Genomic DNA, 22,651 nt, shown 5'->3' with positions numbered 1-22,651 from the left:
TTCATCAGCATAACATGATACGTGATCTCACTGCTCATTTTGTGAAAACAGAGGGTGACCCTTGCATTTTTCTGCTCAGTGTGTTGGTGTTTCTCGTGTGAGCATTACTCTATGCATCTAGCCAAACAATTTCATTACTTTCCTTTCCTTTTAGCTCCATCATAGAACCAAAGAAAGTTTCCAGAGCCATCAGCCATTCAAAGAAGGTGGCCGGGAACACAATCGAGTTGAAGAAGGAGATCATTGAAAAATACGAGAGTGGCATTAAGATTGCTGAAATCGGATGCATGTATGGGAAGTTGCCATCCACGATAAGTTCCATTATAGCGAAAAAGAAAGCAATAAAGGAGGCTAACGTAGTGAAAGGTATGAATGTGCTAATGAAACAGAGATCTTAAGAAAATGCATAGGATGAGTGCTAGCGTACTTAATGATTTTAAGGTCTGTAGAGGTTGGTTTGAAAAATTCAAGAGGCATGCTGGCATACAGTGTTACTAAGCATGGTGAAGCTGAGTTCAGACAAGTCTGGGGCCAAAAAATTTGTGTCCTAATTCAAAGATTACATAGAGGTTTCCCCAACAAGTTTAATCTAAATTATTTAATTAAAAGTTGAAAACTGGAAGAAAAGAATTGGCCTGAAGTGAGACTCAAACCTGCAACTCTCGCTTACTGTGCAGACATGTTGCCAGTTATGCTACCCAGACCTCCTCTCCGATCTCCTCTTCCAGTATATATAAGCTTAAGATATAACCATCGTTGTCTATTATGGTGCTGATGGGATGCATTCAGTGCCCTCGTCCAGAAACATCCACTCAAGGCACTCAGTCGGCCATCGCAAACCCAGCAAGGCATAATGCCTCCCTCTAGTGTCAAATTCATTTCTAATCTACAAGTTTTCAACTGTGATGAACTGGCCTCTTTTGGAAGAAAATGCCAAAGAGGGCATTCATTACACAGGAAGAAAAGGCACTGCCAGGACATAAGCCTATGAAATATAGGCTAACTCTTTTGTTGTGTGGTAATCTAGTGGTGATTGTAAAGTGAAGCCTTTACTGATGTACCATTCAGAAACACTGAGAGTGTTTAGCAGACAATGTGATTAAAAGTAAAAATTATGTGTGATTTGGAGGGCATGGGTTACAAGGCCAATTTTCATTGAGAAGATGAATGAAGTGTTTGGCCCAAGTGTGAAAAAATACCTCCAGGATAACCAGTTGCCAAGTGCCTCTTGGTAATGGACAATGCTCCTGCACATCCTACAGTTTGGAAGACACATTGTTGGAAGAGTTCAGTTTTATCGCAGCAAAGTTCTTGTTCCCTAATACCACACTACTCATCCAGCCCATGGACCAGAATGTCATTTCAAATTTCAAGAAACTGTACATAAAAGCAATGTTTCAAGGTTCTTTGATGTGACATCAGATAGAGAATTGTCCTTAAGAGTTCTGGAAAAAAACATTTTCAACATTCTCAACTACATTAGCTTCATAGATAAAGCTTGGCAGGGAGTGACATGAACTCTGCCTGGAAGAAATTATGGCCAGGATGTGTGCATGAGAGAGATTTTGAAGGGTTTGAGCTTTCCCCTGATGACCCTACACACGTCGTGCAGTCAATTGTTGATTTGGGGAAGTCCATGGGTTTGAAAGTGAGTGGTGAGGATGTGGAAGAGTTGGTGGATGACCACTATGAAAAACTCACCACTGAAGAGCTGCAAGACCTTTACCTAGAAGTGCAGCAAATGGCAGATGAAGTTGCTTCAGATGAGGAGGAAGAGACAGCAGTGAATGTCCTTAATCTAAAGAAATGCCTTCTTCAGAGATTAAGGACATCATCTTCATGTGGAGTAAGGTACAGGGGTTTATGAAGAAAAATCATTCAGACAAAGCTGTCCAAAGAGGTCTGATTCTGCTGCCTCTTAACATCTTGCCCCATTTTAGGCAAATCTTAATCATTAAACAAGTTACAGCATTGTTGCACAAGAAAACTGTTGCAGGCTGCAAGTTTTCTTGTGCAACATGGATTCCTGACTCTGAAGCTGGTCCTAGCACCAAAAGGAAAAGAAGGGAAATGACTCCAGATAATGCCTTGATACCTAAGATCCTTATGGAGGGGAATTCCTCTTCCAAACAATATCTGCACCTCTCTTCCGTCCTTGCAGTCTTCCATATGCCAAGAAGTATCTTCAGAAAGATAAATGCCATGTTTAATGTTCATTTATTCTTTACATTAGTCTTTTATATTAATTTCTTATTGTTTTTAGTATGTATTTTGGAGTGTATAGAACAAATAAATTGGATTTACATTGATTCATATGGAAATAATTTCCTCGGTTTTCATCTATTGTTTTTGGACAGATTATCGATGAAAACCGAAGTATCACTGTCTGATGATAACTTTTTTACTTCTGTTACTACTTTGGGCAATTCAGGTTTATTTCTTCTGATTATACCCAGTAGTGTTAATTGAAACTGTTTCAATTTTTTGCTAGTTTTAAGCTTGTGAAAAAGTTTTCACAGTTACATTACAACCAGTTTTCTCTAAGGTTTCTAGAATAAATCTTTTCTCCTTGGTTGACTTCTCTTAGTAAATTTTTGTCATTTCCCACACATACTCCAAGGATGCAAGTGTAATGGTTTGTGCTATCACAAAGAACTCAATTTTATACCATAGTTTACAGGTTTTTTGAGGTTTGTACTTCTTGAAGTACAAACCTCAAAAATCTTCCACAAATATGATCAACTGTTTATCTACAGTAACATTCTGATTTCGAATAAAACATGAAAGATTAGTGATGCAGGATTCAAAAAAGATCTTTGTAGGAGCCAGTTTTTTGTTTTTGTTGCTTGATGTTTTGCTGAGACATCAACAGTATGAAAACTGAGAAAATGTATTTCTGGTCATTGTTTTATTGAAGTGACGATGTATGTTGGATTTGTTCGGGAGCTGAAAGAAAAGCTTATTAATAGTGCTGGGTGGAAGGCCTGCAGTGATCTTGAAGTACTAATTTTGGATGGAATTAAGACAATTCCATCAAGTATAAGATTGTGGCAATACCTAGGATAGTGTAGTCCAGGGGTAGGCAACCATTGGCACACAACAAGTACAGAGGTAATGATCTTTTCTTTCTTGGATTTACAAGATGGGGAAAGTATTGTAATTGTGTCAAATTTCACCCTTCAGGTTTTTTGCAAATCTCAACGTCTAAAAAAAGGGGAAATTCCTGTGTTTGTGTATGTGCACACATGTTCAAATGGGATATAGATCAAGAAACAAAATTTAGCATGGTAACTTCTGTATAAGGGACATTTATGCCATTAAATTTTGCAGTACAGAACTTAAGGAGATAGAGAGGGTCATTGGGGTAAGATGATGATAATTTTACTTGTTTGAGTTTTAAGGTCATCTATGGTGATGAAGATTTTGACATAAAATTTTTCCAAAATGGCATTCCAAATTAAAAAAAAAATCAATCATGCAACCCAAGCGTTACCTTAAAAAATTAAAAATAAGGATATTTAATTCTTTATGAAACATGAAAAAATATAGAGTTTCTGAAGTGTATATGTTACTGTGAATAACCAATTTCTGGCAAATGTCAGCATTCACACAGTCGTTTCGTGTATGTACGAAATATTTGCTAAATATTGTTATTTCTCACTTACACCGGCAAATGTCGACATTCAACATGCATTGATGGTGAATGTTGAATAAAAATATCTTTATTATGTTAAGACAAAAATGCAACTTTTTAATATGTCAAAATAGGAGAAAGCTTTAGTAACAGCACATGTAAATAAACTGTTGAACCTAAAATAAACAGTACATTTTAAATCATTAAAGAAAATAATACAATAATAAACTTACACATATTATATAATATTAATCAAATAATATCTTATTTATTGCAACAACTTAAATTGTTATGGCACTTTGAATTGCACAAGAGTCCCTTTCTTTTACAACTGCATTTATTCGCGGAACACTTCTTTTTGCAATGACAGCATGTATAGCCTTACCCTCCATTTTTCGAATTAGCTGCAGCTGCTTCTCTCAGCGATATTTCTTGAGAAGAAATCTCATCTATGGAAAGTAATTTTTCTTTACAAATTATGAACTGATCTGTTAATGGTGTCTTTTATTCGGATATCACTAACGCCTTATCGACGATCCCTCTCATCATCTGCCACTCGACCTGACAAACCGATCCCCACCTCACGGGATCAAAAGAACAAAAATGCCATCCAGTGACAAAGTGGGCGGTTTCCACCAAACCATTGTCAGGAAAAGAGGTATGACCTTGTCCTACCTCTGTCTACCCACAAAGGATTTGGCGACAGACTGTCGCCTCTCTGTCGACATCAGCTTCTCGGGTGTCGTTTCGACCTCCACCAAATCTTATCTGTGCTTGTCGACATACACCGGCGATTGTTCGAATGCATAATATAACCAAATATTCGGTCTTTCACCAACATATTTTGTATGTGTCAACATTCACCAGAGAATATTGACATTCACTAATTTCAGTATTTCACAGTAACATATACATATATATGTGAATTTTTGATTATTTGTAATGATTCTTTCAATACTTAAGACACCAAAACTTTTAGTTGATATATGAGCAGATTTTGCATCATAGATTTGGCAATTTTGACAAGCAAATTGGGTATGGGGATGCATGATTTTGTTCACCCTCTTTGAAGCTTAACTCCTGTACTTTTTGTTGAACATTTCTGAAATTTTGCAGGAAGATTTATTTATTAAATTTTGGTGGTTAAAGGTCGACAGGCTGCGGAGATAAAGAGAGTTGTGTGTATCTCCAGTAGGGTTGGACTTAATGACGATTTTACTCATTATTAGCATTTACAACATTATTTTTTTTTATAAAACTCATCCCTACCTTCAAAATTAAGTTTTTTGCCATTTTATAACAGTTAAAAATATATTTTATTTAAAAACTTTTTATAACAGATGGCACCACCAAAATTTCAAACGTTGCCGGGAAAGTTGATCAACTCGTTGCTGGTTTATTTAAAATGTCACACTACATTCCCTTTATAAAAAAAATATTTGGATACAAGTGGTGTCTTTATCTAAAATTTCTCTAAAAAGTTGTACTAAAATTTATGATGATAATGGATATAACGAATTCATCTGGAACAAACTTTTGAGTACATAAACATACTACATCTTATTTGGCCAAAAGAATATCCACTTTGATTAAATCTACTTTTGAAATTAACTGTTGACAATTGATGTGGTTCATTTAAATTAATAAAAGCTGTTTTCTGAAAGTATAGAGCATGTTGCATGAGATATGTATAAAATTTCAGTGTGAAATGGCCTTTGTAGACGAATATCTTTTTGATTTCTAAGTGTATCGAAGTGTCCATCTTATAAGAAATTTCCTTTTAATTATAATCTAAAGTATTTTTCACACTTCACATTTTACCAATACTCAAATTCGAGATCGGAATCGGAAGAATCTTACCGATTCAACTTTGTGTTGTGGAGTTGGGTTTAGTTGCAAAAAAAAAAAAAGATATGGTAATGGTTGCTACCATATTTTTGTTGCAGAAAATCAATGTCATCAGATGAGAATTACTATACCAGTTGTATTGTACTTAAAGATGGCAAACAGGAAGAGGGATATCACACTGCCAACAGTAAGTAAGTCTGAAGTGACTTGTCTCCAGCAAACCAGCATGCTTCCATTCTACAGAAAATCTTGTAAGACAATCTCCAGAGAATATCACTCCTTTGAATTAAATAGCTTTGAGGAGAAGAAAGCAATACTTTGCAGATATTGAAAGAGATGATCTGGATGAAGTGATCCTTGCTGCAAAGGCTTTTTCACCTGGAGAATGAGATGGATTTTTATTCGGGGGCCTCCAAGGTAAAAAAAAGAAAGAAATTGAATTGAAAAATGTTATTTTTTGGTTGCTATTTTGGTCAATGTTTTAAAAAATTAAGATCAAGGAGTGCAACATGAGAGCAATAGTTATATTTAGATATTGTAGAAATGGTGTCAGAGCCTAATGTGTTGATGGTTTTGTGGATATTGGGGAAGGAAAAGTAGAGTCTATGGAGAACTTGTGTGCAAAATTTTTTGCTGAAATGGTTAGCTTGTTGTACAGGATAAGGTTGTAATGTTGGGAATAGCCTTTGGATTGGAGTTTGCATAAAATGTTCTAGAGTTCGTGCTTTAATCTGGAATTGAGATCTGAAAGGCCCAATATTTTGATTTTGGTTTAGTCATATCAGATGAAGTGAACATAAGATCAGTGTAGTGGGTTGGGAGACCAATATTAAGGATTAAAGTTTGTTGATGTCAGATCAGCAATATAACATCCTTGTGAGTCTGAATGAGTTACTCCAAATCAAGTGGGGATGTTGAAGTCTCCATCCATGACTCTGCTGAAGTTATTAAGATGATACAGCATAGCAAGAGGGTAATACACATGGATAAAATAAATGAATTATCAAAGTGAAAGATTTTGGCAATTAACTACTTGGGTTGACTAATTGTTGATGCATATCAGTAAGAAATGATTGCAGCGGAGATGGTCAGCCTGACAACTGTAATGAGGCTTTCACCTGTGCTATGGATATAGTGAATAAAGAAGATATTGAAGCTGGGGATATTATAAGAAATGAAATATACTTACTGTTTTTCTATGCCAAAAGCATAAAATGACAGTGTGGTGTCTCCTACCACATTTTATTCACACACATTCTACACCAGGTAGCACTCCCTGGCACAAAGGCAAGATGGGAAACTATTTATTGCCCAGTTCTAACTAATTACTCATTTCATATTATAACAAACTTTAACTGTTGGTCAGGATCTTGAATTAAGATATCATAAGAGGCCTATGGAATTCCATTGGATCATTCTGACGGGCATAATTGAGAAGGCTGTGTAACTAAATGAAGTGGGAGTTTATTTATCTATGTACCTTTTGGATGTATATTGGATTATCCAACAGCCTGAATGCAAGTGTGTACATTCAATGGCTAACTGTTCCAGACTTAAATTAATGTAAAGAGTCATTTGAGAGATTGGAGTGGCATCATCATTCCACTACACACTCTCCAAAACTCAAATAAGTACTTTAACTGGAAATCACTATGTCATCCCATGAAACTTATGTCATATGCATAACATTATGTTAGATCTTGAGTAATTAATTTCCCTTATTAATTGCATTATAGTCTTTATAGTTCATAAAAAACTATGTACTGCACTGTACAATGCTTGATGTACCCAAAACACAAAATTTTGAATAATGCAGAAACTTATCTGAAAGATGCCAGTCCCATCAAGTTTGGGTACTTGAGTTGAGTTTTCACTATGTATTTTGTTTTGTATTGTATAATATACTTACCGCATTTACTCGTAAATAAGACGAGGTTTTTATTCATTTTTCACTGCTTTAAAAACTTAGGTCTTCCTATATATGCAAGCAAAGGACTCTCTGCGTTTTTGCAATAATTTTTGTGAACAGTCCATTTGCATTTTTTATTGGATACTCACACTCTTGTGTTTAAAAAAAAAGTATTTTATCTGGGTCATTTGAATCATACTTGTGTATTATCAGGAGTAAAGATGAATAACAATAGGAAAAACAAAGCTTTTGAATTGAATACCAAATTGAAATTCCAAAATTACATGGGAGTCCGACATAAGTTTTAATCCATTCTCTCTTGAAAACAGATGATTATTTGGAAATGAAAATTCGTAAGTATAAAAGACAGAGAATGGATTCGACTGTTAAGAATTGGCAGAAAAGGTTCCCGCTTGTCCAGCTTTAAATGAACAAATTATAGTATATATTTGCAAGTACATATATAACAATATTTTCAAAAATACCTGAACAAATTATGTTGTCGATTTTTACAAGATTTTTCCTTAAAGTTTAAAATGCCAGCAATTTTTGTGGGACAATGTGTGCATTTACTTGTATTTGATATTTTATTTGTGATTAAATGAAATAAAATTAGAATTGTATTAATCAAAATAAAGAAAATTAGATTTATCTTTAAAGTCACACCTCGTCATATATGCGAGATTGTCTTATACTCGAGTAAATACGGTAATTATTAAAAATTATCCAACTTTCAAAAAATTCAAGAAAAATTTCAAAATTTTATTCCATATAATCAGATGGGAAAAAACAATAATACATCATGTGCATTACATATATTTTTCTAAAATATTACAATCAAAACAAAATTATTTTTCACATTCACGAGATCAATCATTCCATGACTAGATAAAAGCAATCAACTTAAAAAATAAATTTCTAAATAGTAATTTCTAAATTATGGTCCTTAACTAGTATTTATCTTTGCAATTAACTACAGTTTGTCCATAAGACGATTCTCGTACCCGGGCGGAAGTGTGCTATATATATAGTGACTCGAATGGCGATTCGCTGGACGAGAATCGTCGCATTATAGTACATAACGCACCTAAAAGGAACTGGAAAAAATTTTTTAAAAAATCCCTGATTTATTAGAATACTAGTGAGAAAACTACAACAATCAAAGCATATTTTTATTAATACTTTCTTTTTAAAACTTGCATCCAAAACTGAAAAGACAGTTAATGCATACTGTTTACTACCATGCAGAATATTTGTGATTACAAATCATGAATGATCCCATTTGTCATTGGAGTATTCAAAACACTGTTAGAAAATATCTTACATGCAAAGTAAATTTTTCGTGTCTATTTACAGTCATATTATCAACGATTCTCGTTTTAGAGCAAAAGCTTTGCTTTTAGAACAATCACTTACTAATTTTTTAATATTTTTTTTTTTTTAAATGAAATTTACTAACTCCTAATTTTGATTAGTGTCAGATGAACAAATTATTTTTTGAGCAGATCAATGGAAAATATTTTGATTTACTATTATGCTTTACTTTAAAAGTTTCGAACAAAAAAGTTATTAATAAATTATGCAATTTTTTTTATATTGCTAGTCAATAAATTGTCTCAAATAATAAAATACAAAACACTTCTTGTCCTCTTCATGCTGTGTAGCTTCACCGAACAGAAGGAACCGTGGATATAAAATCATGACAATACCAATCAAGTTTAACTCGAAATACACATCGTCCCTTTAATATTTATAGTTAGCGTCAACACGATGCCTTAGTTATAAAACTACCGACCAGATTTTGATGTGCATATTATCATTGGGAGAATTAGCAACAAACATTATAAATGTATCCGGTTGCCAGTAGCTTTGGGAAGCAGTTCTTAAAAATTTTACAAAAATTGAAAATTCAAATTTTAAAAAAGGAGATTATGACATTTATATTTGCGAACTCGGTGCGGTATTAATTTCTTTTAATTCCGAAACAAGTCGAAAATTACAAATGCTTATGCAAAAATTATGCACAATTTATAATTAGGTTTTATATTCAAAACTTTTTAACAAATTAGTTTGAAAAATCAATTTTCAATTTTATTAAATTGAATCATTTTCGAGACCTTTGCGGTTCGGTATTCAAGAATCGAAGGATATTTTTGTATTAAGTAAAACTGAAATTTGATTTCTCAAATGTATTTCTTAACAATCGGAGTTAGGCACCTAGTCGTAAGGCAAAATAGTCTTATTTGAAATAATAAATTTCGATAAATGATTTCTTTTGTAAAGTAAAAAAAAAAAAGTCAAACTAAAAATTTGAAAATAAAAATAATTAACAAAATAACTATTTTATAAATACTAATTTTGAAATTTTCAAACATTTTATATATATATATATATATAATATAGGTTCTTTTTTAACAAACATTTTTACTTACAATACTGTTGAATTTTTGAAAGAGTAAAGATGTAAATTTACATTTCTCTACGTTTTTCGATTGTCTTGCGATATTTTGGAAAACTGCTTTCTTGGCATACTACTGTGCTAACTTGTTCAATTCTCAATTAGCTAAGTAAACATCAAACATATTTAAATTTTTGAAATGTTTTAAAAGAGAATTATAGTAAATTGTAATAAAACTGATAGCCACATTAAAAAATAAATGATCATCCCAAATTAAGTAATAATTGCTAGTTAACCTTAACCCTCAATAACAATTTAAACAAAGAATACAAATTACAGCATTTAATGCATTCTACTTTTTTAAAAATTAAGAATTGCTTCTTTGTCAGAGTTTACGACACTAGTTTGGTAATGCAGACAAATCTGTAATTCGGAAGATTTGGATAATTTGAAAACTTTGCAGCATAAAATTATTTGATAATTTTTTTGAGATAATGCATTTTTAGATGGGAATATTTTTAAACAAAAAATGTATCACTACACATCAGAATGTTACATTTTGTTTGTGAAAGATGATAATTTGTTTTTGATGTTCTATCACAATATTTTCAATTACTATACAATGCAACAAAAACAAAATTTTCTCTTTATATTATTCCATGTATTTTTTCCAGAATGATTCTTTTTCGTTCGTTTTCTGTATAAATTCTCGGATAGCCATACAAAGTTCGCTGATGGCGGCCAGCAGTACATCTTCTGGATAAAAACTAATGGAAATCCTTATAAAATTCTTGAAGTTGTTCACAATACTAAATCTATAAGACATTATGATTTTCAGTAAAATTTCAAATAAAAGAACTAAAAAAAGTCTTCAAAATTGAATATGATAAATTAACTGTACTCACTTTTCACCGGACATAAAACTTAATTTGTATTCTTTCTCTGCAAATAGTTTAAAATGAATTGCATTCACTGATGCAGGTAGTTCTATCCATAGAAAGTATCCACCCTAAAGGAGAATTTATGTTAAGTTAAATATATGACAGAACAATAACAAACATAAGACAGCATAGATGGATAGAAAGATTTACATACAACATGGTCCAAAAAGGAACCTACCAAATTTAATGCTTCATTACAACTGAAAAATGAGGCACACGAATATCATTCAAATTACATTCAAAGCTATTTATACAACAATATATCCAGTGTGTTTGTTCTCAACTTAAATTGAGAAAGATCAAAATTAATCAACACATAGTGAAAAAATTTCTCTTGAAATAGGAAAGATTTCACATTTGATATAAAACTATCTTCTGAAATCTTTGAGTTAGTTTGATACATATTACCCTCAAGATATTGCAACAAAGAAATCTTAAGGATTCAGATCTGGAGTAGGACTCAGATCAAACAATTCTCTTTCATCAAGCTTTCCATGATGTAAAACTCATTGAATACATTGTGCAAGATTCTGGAAATGACCTCCATTACTATTGTGAGAAAGGAATAATGCTGCACTGAGATGACGACGACTGGATATTCACAAACGCAACATGATCCCATGTGAAGCTGATTAGTTGCCATCTGAAGTAATCCCAATCCCCAATACCTAATCACCCGGATGACTGAAGTCATCCGGGTGATTAGGATGACTTCACCCGGATGACTGAAGTCATCCGGGTGATTAGGTAAAACTTAGTTTTGCCAAAAAAGTCTGTAGCCTCAGAGTGTGCAGATGATCTGACAGTTTACAAAAAGAACTGTTTGGGATTTTTATGATTAAGACAAATCCTATGCAAACCAAATGCTAACAAGACATAAGAGAAAAGAATTTGAATACATAGTCACAAGACAATCAAGAATTCAGATGTGGAAACTTCACAGGTATAATAAAGCTTTTATTGAAATTAAAATTTGGCAAGGATGCAGAATATTTTCAATACACACAATTTCCCTGTAAATTATTGCATACTAGTACACACAATAATAATTATTAATTCATTCATAAATTGTTATACTATGTAGTTTTGAAAATTAAGTCATACAAATAACTAAATAGATCTACCATATAATTTTCCATGCAACACTAAGCTGATAAATTAATGTAAAAGCTTTTTTAATTAAAACAATGCTTTAATATAGGCATGTATCATCATCATAGAATAACATATATAATTATATAAGTTAATGTAATATGTTGACTAATATTAAAGTAAACCATTTGTGGCATGGGTGATATACCCATGCCACAAATGGTTTACTTTTAGCTGAGATGATAATTAACAGACTTTTTGACATCCAAAGAGAAAATTTCTTTACAATGACGATGTGCAATTTTTTTCTGAAAAATTTTTTACTTTTTGATTGCCTTTTCATTGCTATTTGTTATTTTTTGAAAATGCAATCATACTTTTATCATGTCTTAAAATTTATTACAATTCAAAGCTAATATTTTAATATTTATATCTTCAAAAAAAAAAAAACATGAAAAATAAAGGAAAGTAATGCTTATAAAATAGTGATAAAACTTTTAATTGAGACAATTCTGAAAAAGATTTTAAATACAGTTTGAGTTGCAAATTTTCCATGTGGGGAATGAGTGAATAATTTAAATTTTTCGCATTCTAATTCAAGCCGACATTAAATTTCATCCATTAAATAGTATCAAGAGTTTTAGAAATAAAAATGTGTTTTCTTTTTCTGTTCTTTTAAAAACTGTTTCAATTTTGGTTTATTATAAAAATCAAAACCACAGTTCAGTAAGCAAGCACAACCCAGTCTTACTGAAAGCATATTGTCATGTAAGCAAGCAACAATGTAACAAATGGCTAAACTGCTTGGAAAGCTTTTTTTTTTTTCTTTTACTTTGTTTAAAAGAGAGATTAGAAATCACACAATTTCTCTGCATTTTGGCAAATTTTTCCAATTAATGTCTCCAGGCTTAGCTGAGATACTACCATATTTTAACATTTTTGCAACTACAGTAGAGCGTCGATTATCCGAATCAATTGGGGACTGGGGTTGTTCGGAAGATCGATGTTTTGGATAACCGATTATGTACGAAAAAATATATTAANATAATAAACTTACACATATTATATAATATTAATCAAATAATATCTTATTTATTGCAACAACTTAAATTGTTATGGCACTTTGAATTGCACAAGAGTCCCTTTCTTTTACAACTGCATTTATTCGCGGAACACTTCTTTTTGCAATGACAGCATGTATAGCCTTACCCTCCATTTTTCGAATTAGCTGCAGCTGCTTCTCTCAGCGATATTTCTTGAGAAGAAATCTCATCTATGGAAAGTAATTTTTCTTTACAAATTATGAACTGATCTGTTAATGGTGTCTTTTATTCGGATATCACTAACGCCTTATCGACGATCCCTCTCATCATCTGCCACTCGACCTGACAAACCGATCCCCACCTCACGGGATCAAAAGAACAAAAATGCCATCCAGTGACAAAGTGGGCGGTTTCCACCAAACCATTGTCAGGAAAAGAGGTATGACCTTGTCCTACCTCTGTCTACCCACAAAGGATTTGGCGACAGACTGTCGCCTCTCTGTCGACATCAGCTTCTCGGGTGTCGTTTCGACCTCCACCAAATCTTATCTGTGCTTGTCGACATACACCGGCGATTGTTCGAATGCATAATATAACCAAATATTCGGTCTTTCACCAACATATTTTGTATGTGTCAACATTCACCAGAGAATATTGACATTCACTAATTTCAGTATTTCACAGTAACATATACATATATATGTGAATTTTTGATTATTTGTAATGATTCTTTCAATACTTAAGACACCAAAACTTTTAGTTGATATATGAGCAGATTTTGCATCATAGATTTGGCAATTTTGACAAGCAAATTGGGTATGGGGATGCATGATTTTGTTCACCCTCTTTGAAGCTTAACTCCTGTACTTTTTGTTGAACATTTCTGAAATTTTGCAGGAAGATTTATTTATTAAATTTTGGTGGTTAAAGGTCGACAGGCTGCGGAGATAAAGAGAGTTGTGTGTATCTCCAGTAGGGTTGGACTTAATGACGATTTTACTCATTATTAGCATTTACAACATTATTTTTTTTTATAAAACTCATCCCTACCTTCAAAATTAAGTTTTTTGCCATTTTATAACAGTTAAAAATATATTTTATTTAAAAACTTTTTATAACAGATGGCACCACCAAAATTTCAAACGTTGCCGGGAAAGTTGATCAACTCGTTGCTGGTTTATTTAAAATGTCACACTACATTCCCTTTATAAAAAAAATATTTGGATACAAGTGGTGTCTTTATCTAAAATTTCTCTAAAAAGTTGTACTAAAATTTATGATGATAATGGATATAACGAATTCATCTGGAACAAACTTTTGAGTACATAAACATACTACATCTTATTTGGCCAAAAGAATATCCACTTTGATTAAATCTACTTTTGAAATTAACTGTTGACAATTGATGTGGTTCATTTAAATTAATAAAAGCTGTTTTCTGAAAGTATAGAGCATGTTGCATGAGATATGTATAAAATTTCAGTGTGAAATGGCCTTTGTAGACGAATATCTTTTTGATTTCTAAGTGTATCGAAGTGTCCATCTTATAAGAAATTTCCTTTTAATTATAATCTAAAGTATTTTTCACACTTCACATTTTACCAATACTCAAATTCGAGATCGGAATCGGAAGAATCTTACCGATTCAACTTTGTGTTGTGGAGTTGGGTTTAGTTGCAAAAAAAAAAAAAGATATGGTAATGGTTGCTACCATATTTTTGTTGCAGAAAATCAATGTCATCAGATGAGAATTACTATACCAGTTGTATTGTACTTAAAGATGGCAAACAGGAAGAGGGATATCACACTGCCAACAGTAAGTAAGTCTGAAGTGACTTGTCTCCAGCAAACCAGCATGCATCCATTCTACAGAAAATCTTGTAAGACAATCTCCAGAGAATATCACTCCTTTGAATTAAATAGCTTTGAGGAGAAGAAAGCAATACTTTGCAGATATTGAAAGAGATGATCTGGATGAAGTGATCCTTGCTGCAAAGGCTTTTTCACCTGGAGAATGAGATGGATTTTTATTCGGGGGCCTCCAAGGTAAAAAAAAGAAAGAAATTGAATTGAAAAATGTTATTTTTTGGTTGCTATTTTGGTCAATGTTTTAAAAAATTAAGATCAAGGAGTGCAACATGAGAGCAATAGTTATATTTAGATATTGTAGAAATGGTGTCAGAGCCTAATGTGTTGATGGTTTTGTGGATATTGGGGAAGGAAAAGTAGAGTCTATGGAGAACTTGTGTGCAAAATTTTTTGCTGAAATGGTTAGCTTGTTGTACAGGATAAGGTTGTAATGTTGGGAATAGCCTTTGGATTGGAGTTTGCATAAAATGTTCTAGAGTTCGTGCTTTAATCTGGAATTGAGATCTGAAAGGCCCAATATTTTGATTTTGGTTTAGTCATATCAGATGAAGTGAACATAAGATCAGTGTAGTGGGTTGGGAGACCAATATTAAGGATTAAAGTTTGTTGATGTCAGATCAGCAATATAACATCCTTGTGAGTCTGAATGAGTTACTCCAAATCAAGTGGGGATGTTGAAGTCTCCATCCATGACTCTGCTGAAGTTATTAAGATGGTACAGCATAGCAAGAGGGTAATACACATGGATAAAATAAATGAATTATCAAAGTGAAAGATTTTGGCAATTAACTACTTGGGTTGACTAATTGTTGATGCATATCAGTAAGAAATGATTGCAGCGGAGATGGTCAGCCTGACAACTGTAATGAGGCTTTCACCTGTGCTATGGATATAGTGAATAAAGAAGATATTGAAGCTGGGGATATTATAAGAAATGAAATATACTTACTGTTTTTCTATGCCAAAAGCATAAAATGACAGTGTGGTGTCTCCTACCACATTTTATTCACACACATTCTACACCAGGTAGCACTCCCTGGCACAAAGGCAAGATGGGAAACTATTTATTGCCCAGTTCTAACTAATTACTCATTTCATATTATAACAAACTTTAACTGTTGGTCAGGATCTTGAATTAAGATATCATAAGAGGCCTATGGAATTCCATTGGATCATTCTGACGGGCATAATTGAGAAGGCTGTGTAACTAAATGAAGTGGGAGTTTATTTATCTATGTACCTTTTGGATGTATATTGGATTATCCAACAGCCTGAATGCAAGTGTGTACATTCAATGGCTAACTGTTCCAGACTTAAATTAATGTAAAGAGTCATTTGAGAGATTGGAGTGGCATCATCATTCCACTACACACTCTCCAAAACTCAAATAAGTACTTTAACTGGAAATCACTATGTCATCCCATGAAACTTATGTCATATGCATAACATTATGTTAGATCTTGAGTAATTAATTTCCCTTATTAATTGCATTATAGTCTTTATAGTTCATAAAAAACTATGTACTGCACTGTACAATGCTTGATGTACCCAAAACACAAAATTTTGAATAATGCAGAAACTTATCTGAAAGATGCCAGTCCCATCAAGTTTGGGTACTTGAGTTGAGTTTTCACTATGTATTTTGTTTTGTATTGTATAATATACTTACCGCATTTACTCGTAAATAAGACGAGGTTTTTATTCATTTTTCACTGCTTTAAAAACTTAGGTCTTCCTATATATGCAAGCAAAGGACTCTCTGCGTTTTTGCAATAATTTTTGTGAACAGTCCATTTGCATTTTTTATTGGATACTCACACTCTTGTGTTTAAAAAAAAAGTATTTTATCTGGGTCATTTGAATCATACTTGTGTATTATCAGGAGTAAAGATGAATAACAATAGGAAAAACAAAGCTTTTGAATTGAATACCAAATTGAAATTCCAAAATTACATGGGAGTCCGACATAAGTTTTAATCCATTCTCTCTTGAAAACAGATGATTATTTGGAAATGAAAATTCGTAAGTATAAAAGACAGAGAATGGATTCGACTGTTAAGAATTGGCAGAAAAGGTTCCCGCTTGTCCAGCTTTAAATGAACAAATTATAGTATATATTTGCAAGTACATATATAACAATATTTTCAAAAATACCTGAACAAATTATGTTGTCGATTTTTACAAGATTTTTCCTTAAAGTTTAAAATGCCAGCAATTTTTGTGGGACAATGTGTGCATTTACTTGTATTTGATATTTTATTTGTGATTAAATGAAATAAAATTAGAATTGTATTAATCAAAATAAAGAAAATTAGATTTATCTTTAAAGTCACACCTCGTCATATATGCGAGATTGTCTTATACTCGAGTAAATACGGTAATTATTAAAAATTATCCAACTTTCAAAAAATTCAAGAAAAATTTCAAAATTTTATTCCATATAATCAGATGGGAAAAAACAATAATACATCATGTGCATTACATATATTTTTCTAAAATATTACAATCAAAACAAAATTATTTTTCACATTCACGAGATCAATCATTCCATGACTAGATAAAAGCAATCAACTTAAAAAATAAATTTCTAAATAGTAATTTCTAAATTATGGTCCTTAACTAGTATTTATCTTTGCAATTAACTACAGTTTGTCCATAAGACGATTCTCGTACCCGGGCGGAAGTGTGCTATATATATAGTGACTCGAATGGCGATTCGCTGGACGAGAATCGTCGCATTATAGTACATAACGCACCTAAAAGGAACTGGAAAAAATTTTTTAAAAAATCCCTGATTTATTAGAATACTAGTGAGAAAACTACAACAATCAAAGCATATTTTTATTAATACTTTCTTTTTAAAACTTGCATCCAAAACTGAAAAGACAGTTAATGCATACTGTTTACTACCATGCAGAATATTTGTGATTACAAATCATGAATGATCCCATTTGTCATTGGAGTATTCAAAACACTGTTAGAAAATATCTTACATGCAAAGTAAATTTTTCGTGTCTATTTACAGTCATATTATCAACGATTCTCGTTTTAGAGCAAAAGCTTTGCTTTTAGAACAATCACTTACTAATTTTTTAATATTTTTTTTTTTTTAAATGAAATTTACTAACTCCTAATTTTGATTAGTGTCAGATGAACAAATTATTTTTTGAGCAGATCAATGGAAAATATTTTGATTTACTATTATGCTTTACTTTAAAAGTTTCGAACAAAAAAGTTATTAATAAATTATGCAATTTTTTTTATATTGCTAGTCAATAAATTGTCTCAAATAATAAAATACAAAACACTTCTTGTCCTCTTCATGCTGTGTAGCTTCACCGAACAGAAGGAACCGTGGATATAAAATCATGACAATACCAATCAAGTTTAACTCGAAATACACATCGTCCCTTTAATATTTATAGTTAGCGTCAACACGATGCCTTAGTTATAAAACTACCGACCAGATTTTGATGTGCATATTATCATTGGGAGAATTAGCAACAAACATTATAAATGTATCCGGTTGCCAGTAGCTTTGGGAAGCAGTTCTTAAAAATTTTACAAAAATTGAAAATTCAAATTTTAAAAAAGGAGATTATGACATTTATATTTGCGAACTCGGTGCGGTATTAATTTCTTTTAATTCCGAAACAAGTCGAAAATTACAAATGCTTATGCAAAAATTATGCACAATTTATAATTAGGTTTTATATTCAAAACTTTTTAACAAATTAGTTTGAAAAATCAATTTTCAATTTTATTAAATTGAATCATTTTCGAGACCTTTGCGGTTCGGTATTCAAGAATCGAAGGATATTTTTGTATTAAGTAAAACTGAAATTTGATTTCTCAAATGTATTTCTTAACAATCGGAGTTAGGCACCTAGTCGTAAGGCAAAATAGTCTTATTTGAAATAATAAATTTCGATAAATGATTTCTTTTGTAAAGTAAAAAAAAAAAAGTCAAACTAAAAATTTGAAAATAAAAATAATTAACAAAATAACTATTTTATAAATACTAATTTTGAAATTTTCAAACATTTTATATATATATATATATATAATATAGGTTCTTTTTTAACAAACATTTTTACTTACAATACTGTTGAATTTTTGAAAGAGTAAAGATGTAAATTTACATTTCTCTACGTTTTTCGATTGTCTTGCGATATTTTGGAAAACTGCTTTCTTGGCATACTACTGTGCTAACTTGTTCAATTCTCAATTAGCTAAGTAAACATCAAACATATTTAAATTTTTGAAATGTTTTAAAAGAGAATTATAGTAAATTGTAATAAAACTGATAGCCACATTAAAAAATAAATGATCATCCCAAATTAAGTAATAATTGCTAGTTAACCTTAACCCTCAATAACAATTTAAACAAAGAATACAAATTACAGCATTTAATGCATTCTACTTTTTTAAAAATTAAGAATTGCTTCTTTGTCAGAGTTTACGACACTAGTTTGGTAATGCAGACAAATCTGTAATTCGGAAGATTTGGATAATTTGAAAACTTTGCAGCATAAAATTATTTGATAATTTTTTTGAGATAATGCATTTTTAGATGGGAATATTTTTAAACAAAAAATGTATCACTACACATCAGAATGTTACATTTTGTTTGTGAAAGATGATAATTTGTTTTTGATGTTCTATCACAATATTTTCAATTACTATACAATGCAACAAAAACAAAATTTTCTCTTTATATTATTCCATGTATTTTTTCCAGAATGATTCTTTTTCGTTCGTTTTCTGTATAAATTCTCGGATAGCCATACAAAGTTCGCTGATGGCGGCCAGCAGTACATCTTCTGGATAAAAACTAATGGAAATCCTTATAAAATTCTTGAAGTTGTTCACAATACTAAATCTATAAGACATTATGATTTTCAGTAAAATTTCAAATAAAAGAACTAAAAAAAGTCTTCAAAATTGAATATGATAAATTAACTGTACTCACTTTTCACCGGACATAAAACTTAATTTGTATTCTTTCTCTGCAAATAGTTTAAAATGAATTGCATTCACTGATGCAGGTAGTTCTATCCATAGAAAGTATCCACCCTAAAGGAGAATTTATGTTAAGTTAAATATATGACAGAACAATAACAAACATAAGACAGCATAGATGGATAGAAAGATTTACATACAACATGGTCCAAAAAGGAACCTACCAAATTTAATGCTTCATTACAACTGAAAAATGAGGCACACGAATATCATTCAAATTACATTCAAAGCTATTTATACAACAATATATCCAGTGTGTTTGTTCTCAACTTAAATTGAGAAAGATCAAAATTAATCAACACATAGTGAAAAAATTTCTCTTGAAATAGGAAAGATTTCACATTTGATATAAAACTATCTTCTGAAATCTTTGAGTTAGTTTGATACATATTACCCTCAAGATATTGCAACAAAGAAATCTTAAGGATTCAGATCTGGAGTAGGACTCAGATCAAACAATTCTCTTTCATCAAGCTTTCCATGATGTAAAACTCATTGAATACATTGTGCAAGATTCTGGAAATGACCTCCATTACTATTGTGAGAAAGGAATAATGCTGCACTGAGATGACGACGACTGGATATTCACAAACGCAACATGATCCCATGTGAAGCTGATTAGTTGCCATCTGAAGTAATCCCAATCCCCAATACCTAATCACCCGGATGACTGAAGTCATCCGGGTGATTAGGATGACTTCACCCGGATGACTGAAGTCATCCGGGTGATTAGGTAAAACTTAGTTTTGCCAAAAAAGTCTGTAGCCTCAGAGTGTGCAGATGATCTGACAGTTTACAAAAAGAACTGTTTGGGATTTTTATGATTAAGACAAATCCTATGCAAACCAAATGCTAACAAGACATAAGAGAAAAGAATTTGAATACATAGTCACAAGACAATCAAGAATTCAGATGTGGAAACTTCACAGGTATAATAAAGCTTTTATTGAAATTAAAATTTGGCAAGGATGCAGAATATTTTCAATACACACAATTTCCCTGTAAATTATTGCATACTAGTACACACAATAATAATTATTAATTCATTCATAAATTGTTATACTATGTAGTTTTGAAAATTAAGTCATACAAATAACTAAATAGATCTACCATATAATTTTCCATGCAACACTAAGCTGATAAATTAATGTAAAAGCTTTTTTAATTAAAACAATGCTTTAATATAGGCATGTATCATCATCATAGAATAACATATATAATTATATAAGTTAATGTAATATGTTGACTAATATTAAAGTAAACCATTTGTGGCATGGGTGATATACCCATGCCACAAATGGTTTACTTTTAGCTGAGATGATAATTAACAGACTTTTTGACATCCAAAGAGAAAATTTCTTTACAATGACGATGTGCAATTTTTTTCTGAAAAATTTTTTACTTTTTGATTGCCTTTTCATTGCTATTTGTTATTTTTTGAAAATGCAATCATACTTTTATCATGTCTTAAAATTTATTACAATTCAAAGCTAATATTTTAATATTTATATCTTCAAAAAAAAAAAAACATGAAAAATAAAGGAAAGTAATGCTTATAAAATAGTGATAAAACTTTTAATTGAGACAATTCTGAAAAAGATTTTAAATACAGTTTGAGTTGCAAATTTTCCATGTGGGGAATGAGTGAATAATTTAAATTTTTCGCATTCTAATTCAAGCCGACATTAAATTTCATCCATTAAATAGTATCAAGAGTTTTAGAAATAAAAATGTGTTTTCTTTTTCTGTTCTTTTAAAAACTGTTTCAATTTTGGTTTATTATAAAAATCAAAACCACAGTTCAGTAAGCAAGCACAACCCAGTCTTACTGAAAGCATATTGTCATGTAAGCAAGCAACAATGTAACAAATGACTAAACTGCTTGGAAAGCTTTTTTTTTTTCTTTTACTTTGTTTAAAAGAGAGATTAGAAATCACACAATTTCTCTGCATTTTGGCAAATTTTTCCAATTAATGTCTCCAGGCTTAGCTGAGATACTACCATATTTTAACATTTTTGCAACTACAGTAGAGCGTCGATTATCCGAATCAATTGGGGACTGGGGTTGTTCGGAAGATCGATGTTTTGGATAACCGATTATGTACGAAAAAATATATTAATTTATCTCGTCTTGACATTTTTCTCCGTTGCGTGTCGCTTTGTGTTGAATTTTCGTCGATGTTAAGCCTAACGAAGATTATTATATCGTTAATAATTATTTTTTTTATTTTGTACGAACAAAATAAATATATTGAAAAATATAAAAACAATAAAAAATTATACTTCAGAAGTTAATTTAGTATCAAAAACCTAAAATATTTGAGTAGTCCAAGACATAGCCAAAGATTGCATCGCCACAGCACTGGCAAAAATTTAAATTTGCCGACTGGAATTCTTTTGGATGATTGACTTTCGGATAATCGACGTTCTACTGTATTGTGGTAATATTTTTTTATACTGCAAAGTTTCCCAGGAATGATTTCCTCCAAACCTCATTTGGACAACTGGACATATTCTGCATTCTTGAAATTTGGTTGATATGTTTTGGACCGTGTGTATTTGTTATTCACACATTTAAACTTTTACTCACTTTGGCTGGAGAGACTAGATGACAACTAGAAGGAAGCTCATTTTTCAAAACTGTGCTTGCTGTGACCATTCGTGCCTGAAATCATAGAAACATACAAAAAATATATCCATAACATCTGAATCATTTGAATATAGTAATCATTTTGAGAATTTAGGATGTTTTCAAATTCCCAATTCTGCTACAGAAGTCAACTCCTCAAGTTGCTAGTTTTTAACTGTAATTCAGATGAGAAAGAATAAAAAATTCATCAGATTTTAAATATAAGTATAGCATTAATATAAATGAACAATCTGAAATCTGAACAT

At 31.5% G+C, this 22,651-nt stretch overlaps 1 protein-coding gene across 2 annotated transcripts in view; it reads right to left on the bottom strand.

Moving 5' to 3' along the window:
• Positions 1–18,784: 18,784 nt before the first annotated feature.
• LOC111612876 (aromatic amino acid aminotransferase DDB_G0287711-like) overlaps positions 18,785–22,651 on the bottom strand; it is a 50,712-nt gene continuing 46,845 nt past the window's right edge. For both annotated transcript variants that reach the window (XM_023354158.1, XM_023354159.1), the window contains exons 9-11: positions 22,347–22,421; positions 19,707–19,810; positions 18,785–19,616 (exon numbers count right to left, since the gene is read on the bottom strand). In XM_023354158.1, coding sequence (XP_023209926.1) covers positions 19,454–19,616; positions 19,707–19,810; positions 22,347–22,421 — 342 coding nt within the window. In that variant the 3' untranslated portion in view covers positions 18,785–19,453. The remainder of the gene's footprint in view (positions 19,617–19,706; positions 19,811–22,346; positions 22,422–22,651) is intronic.

The sequence above is a fragment of the Centruroides sculpturatus genome, unplaced genomic scaffold (assembly GCF_000671375.1).
Source record: "Centruroides sculpturatus isolate CEXI.00-Female unplaced genomic scaffold, Cexi_2.0 scaffold1732, whole genome shotgun sequence".
Taxonomy (NCBI): Eukaryota; Metazoa; Arthropoda; class Arachnida; order Scorpiones; family Buthidae; genus Centruroides; species Centruroides sculpturatus.
This window is presented reverse-complemented; position numbering and strand designations above follow the sequence as displayed.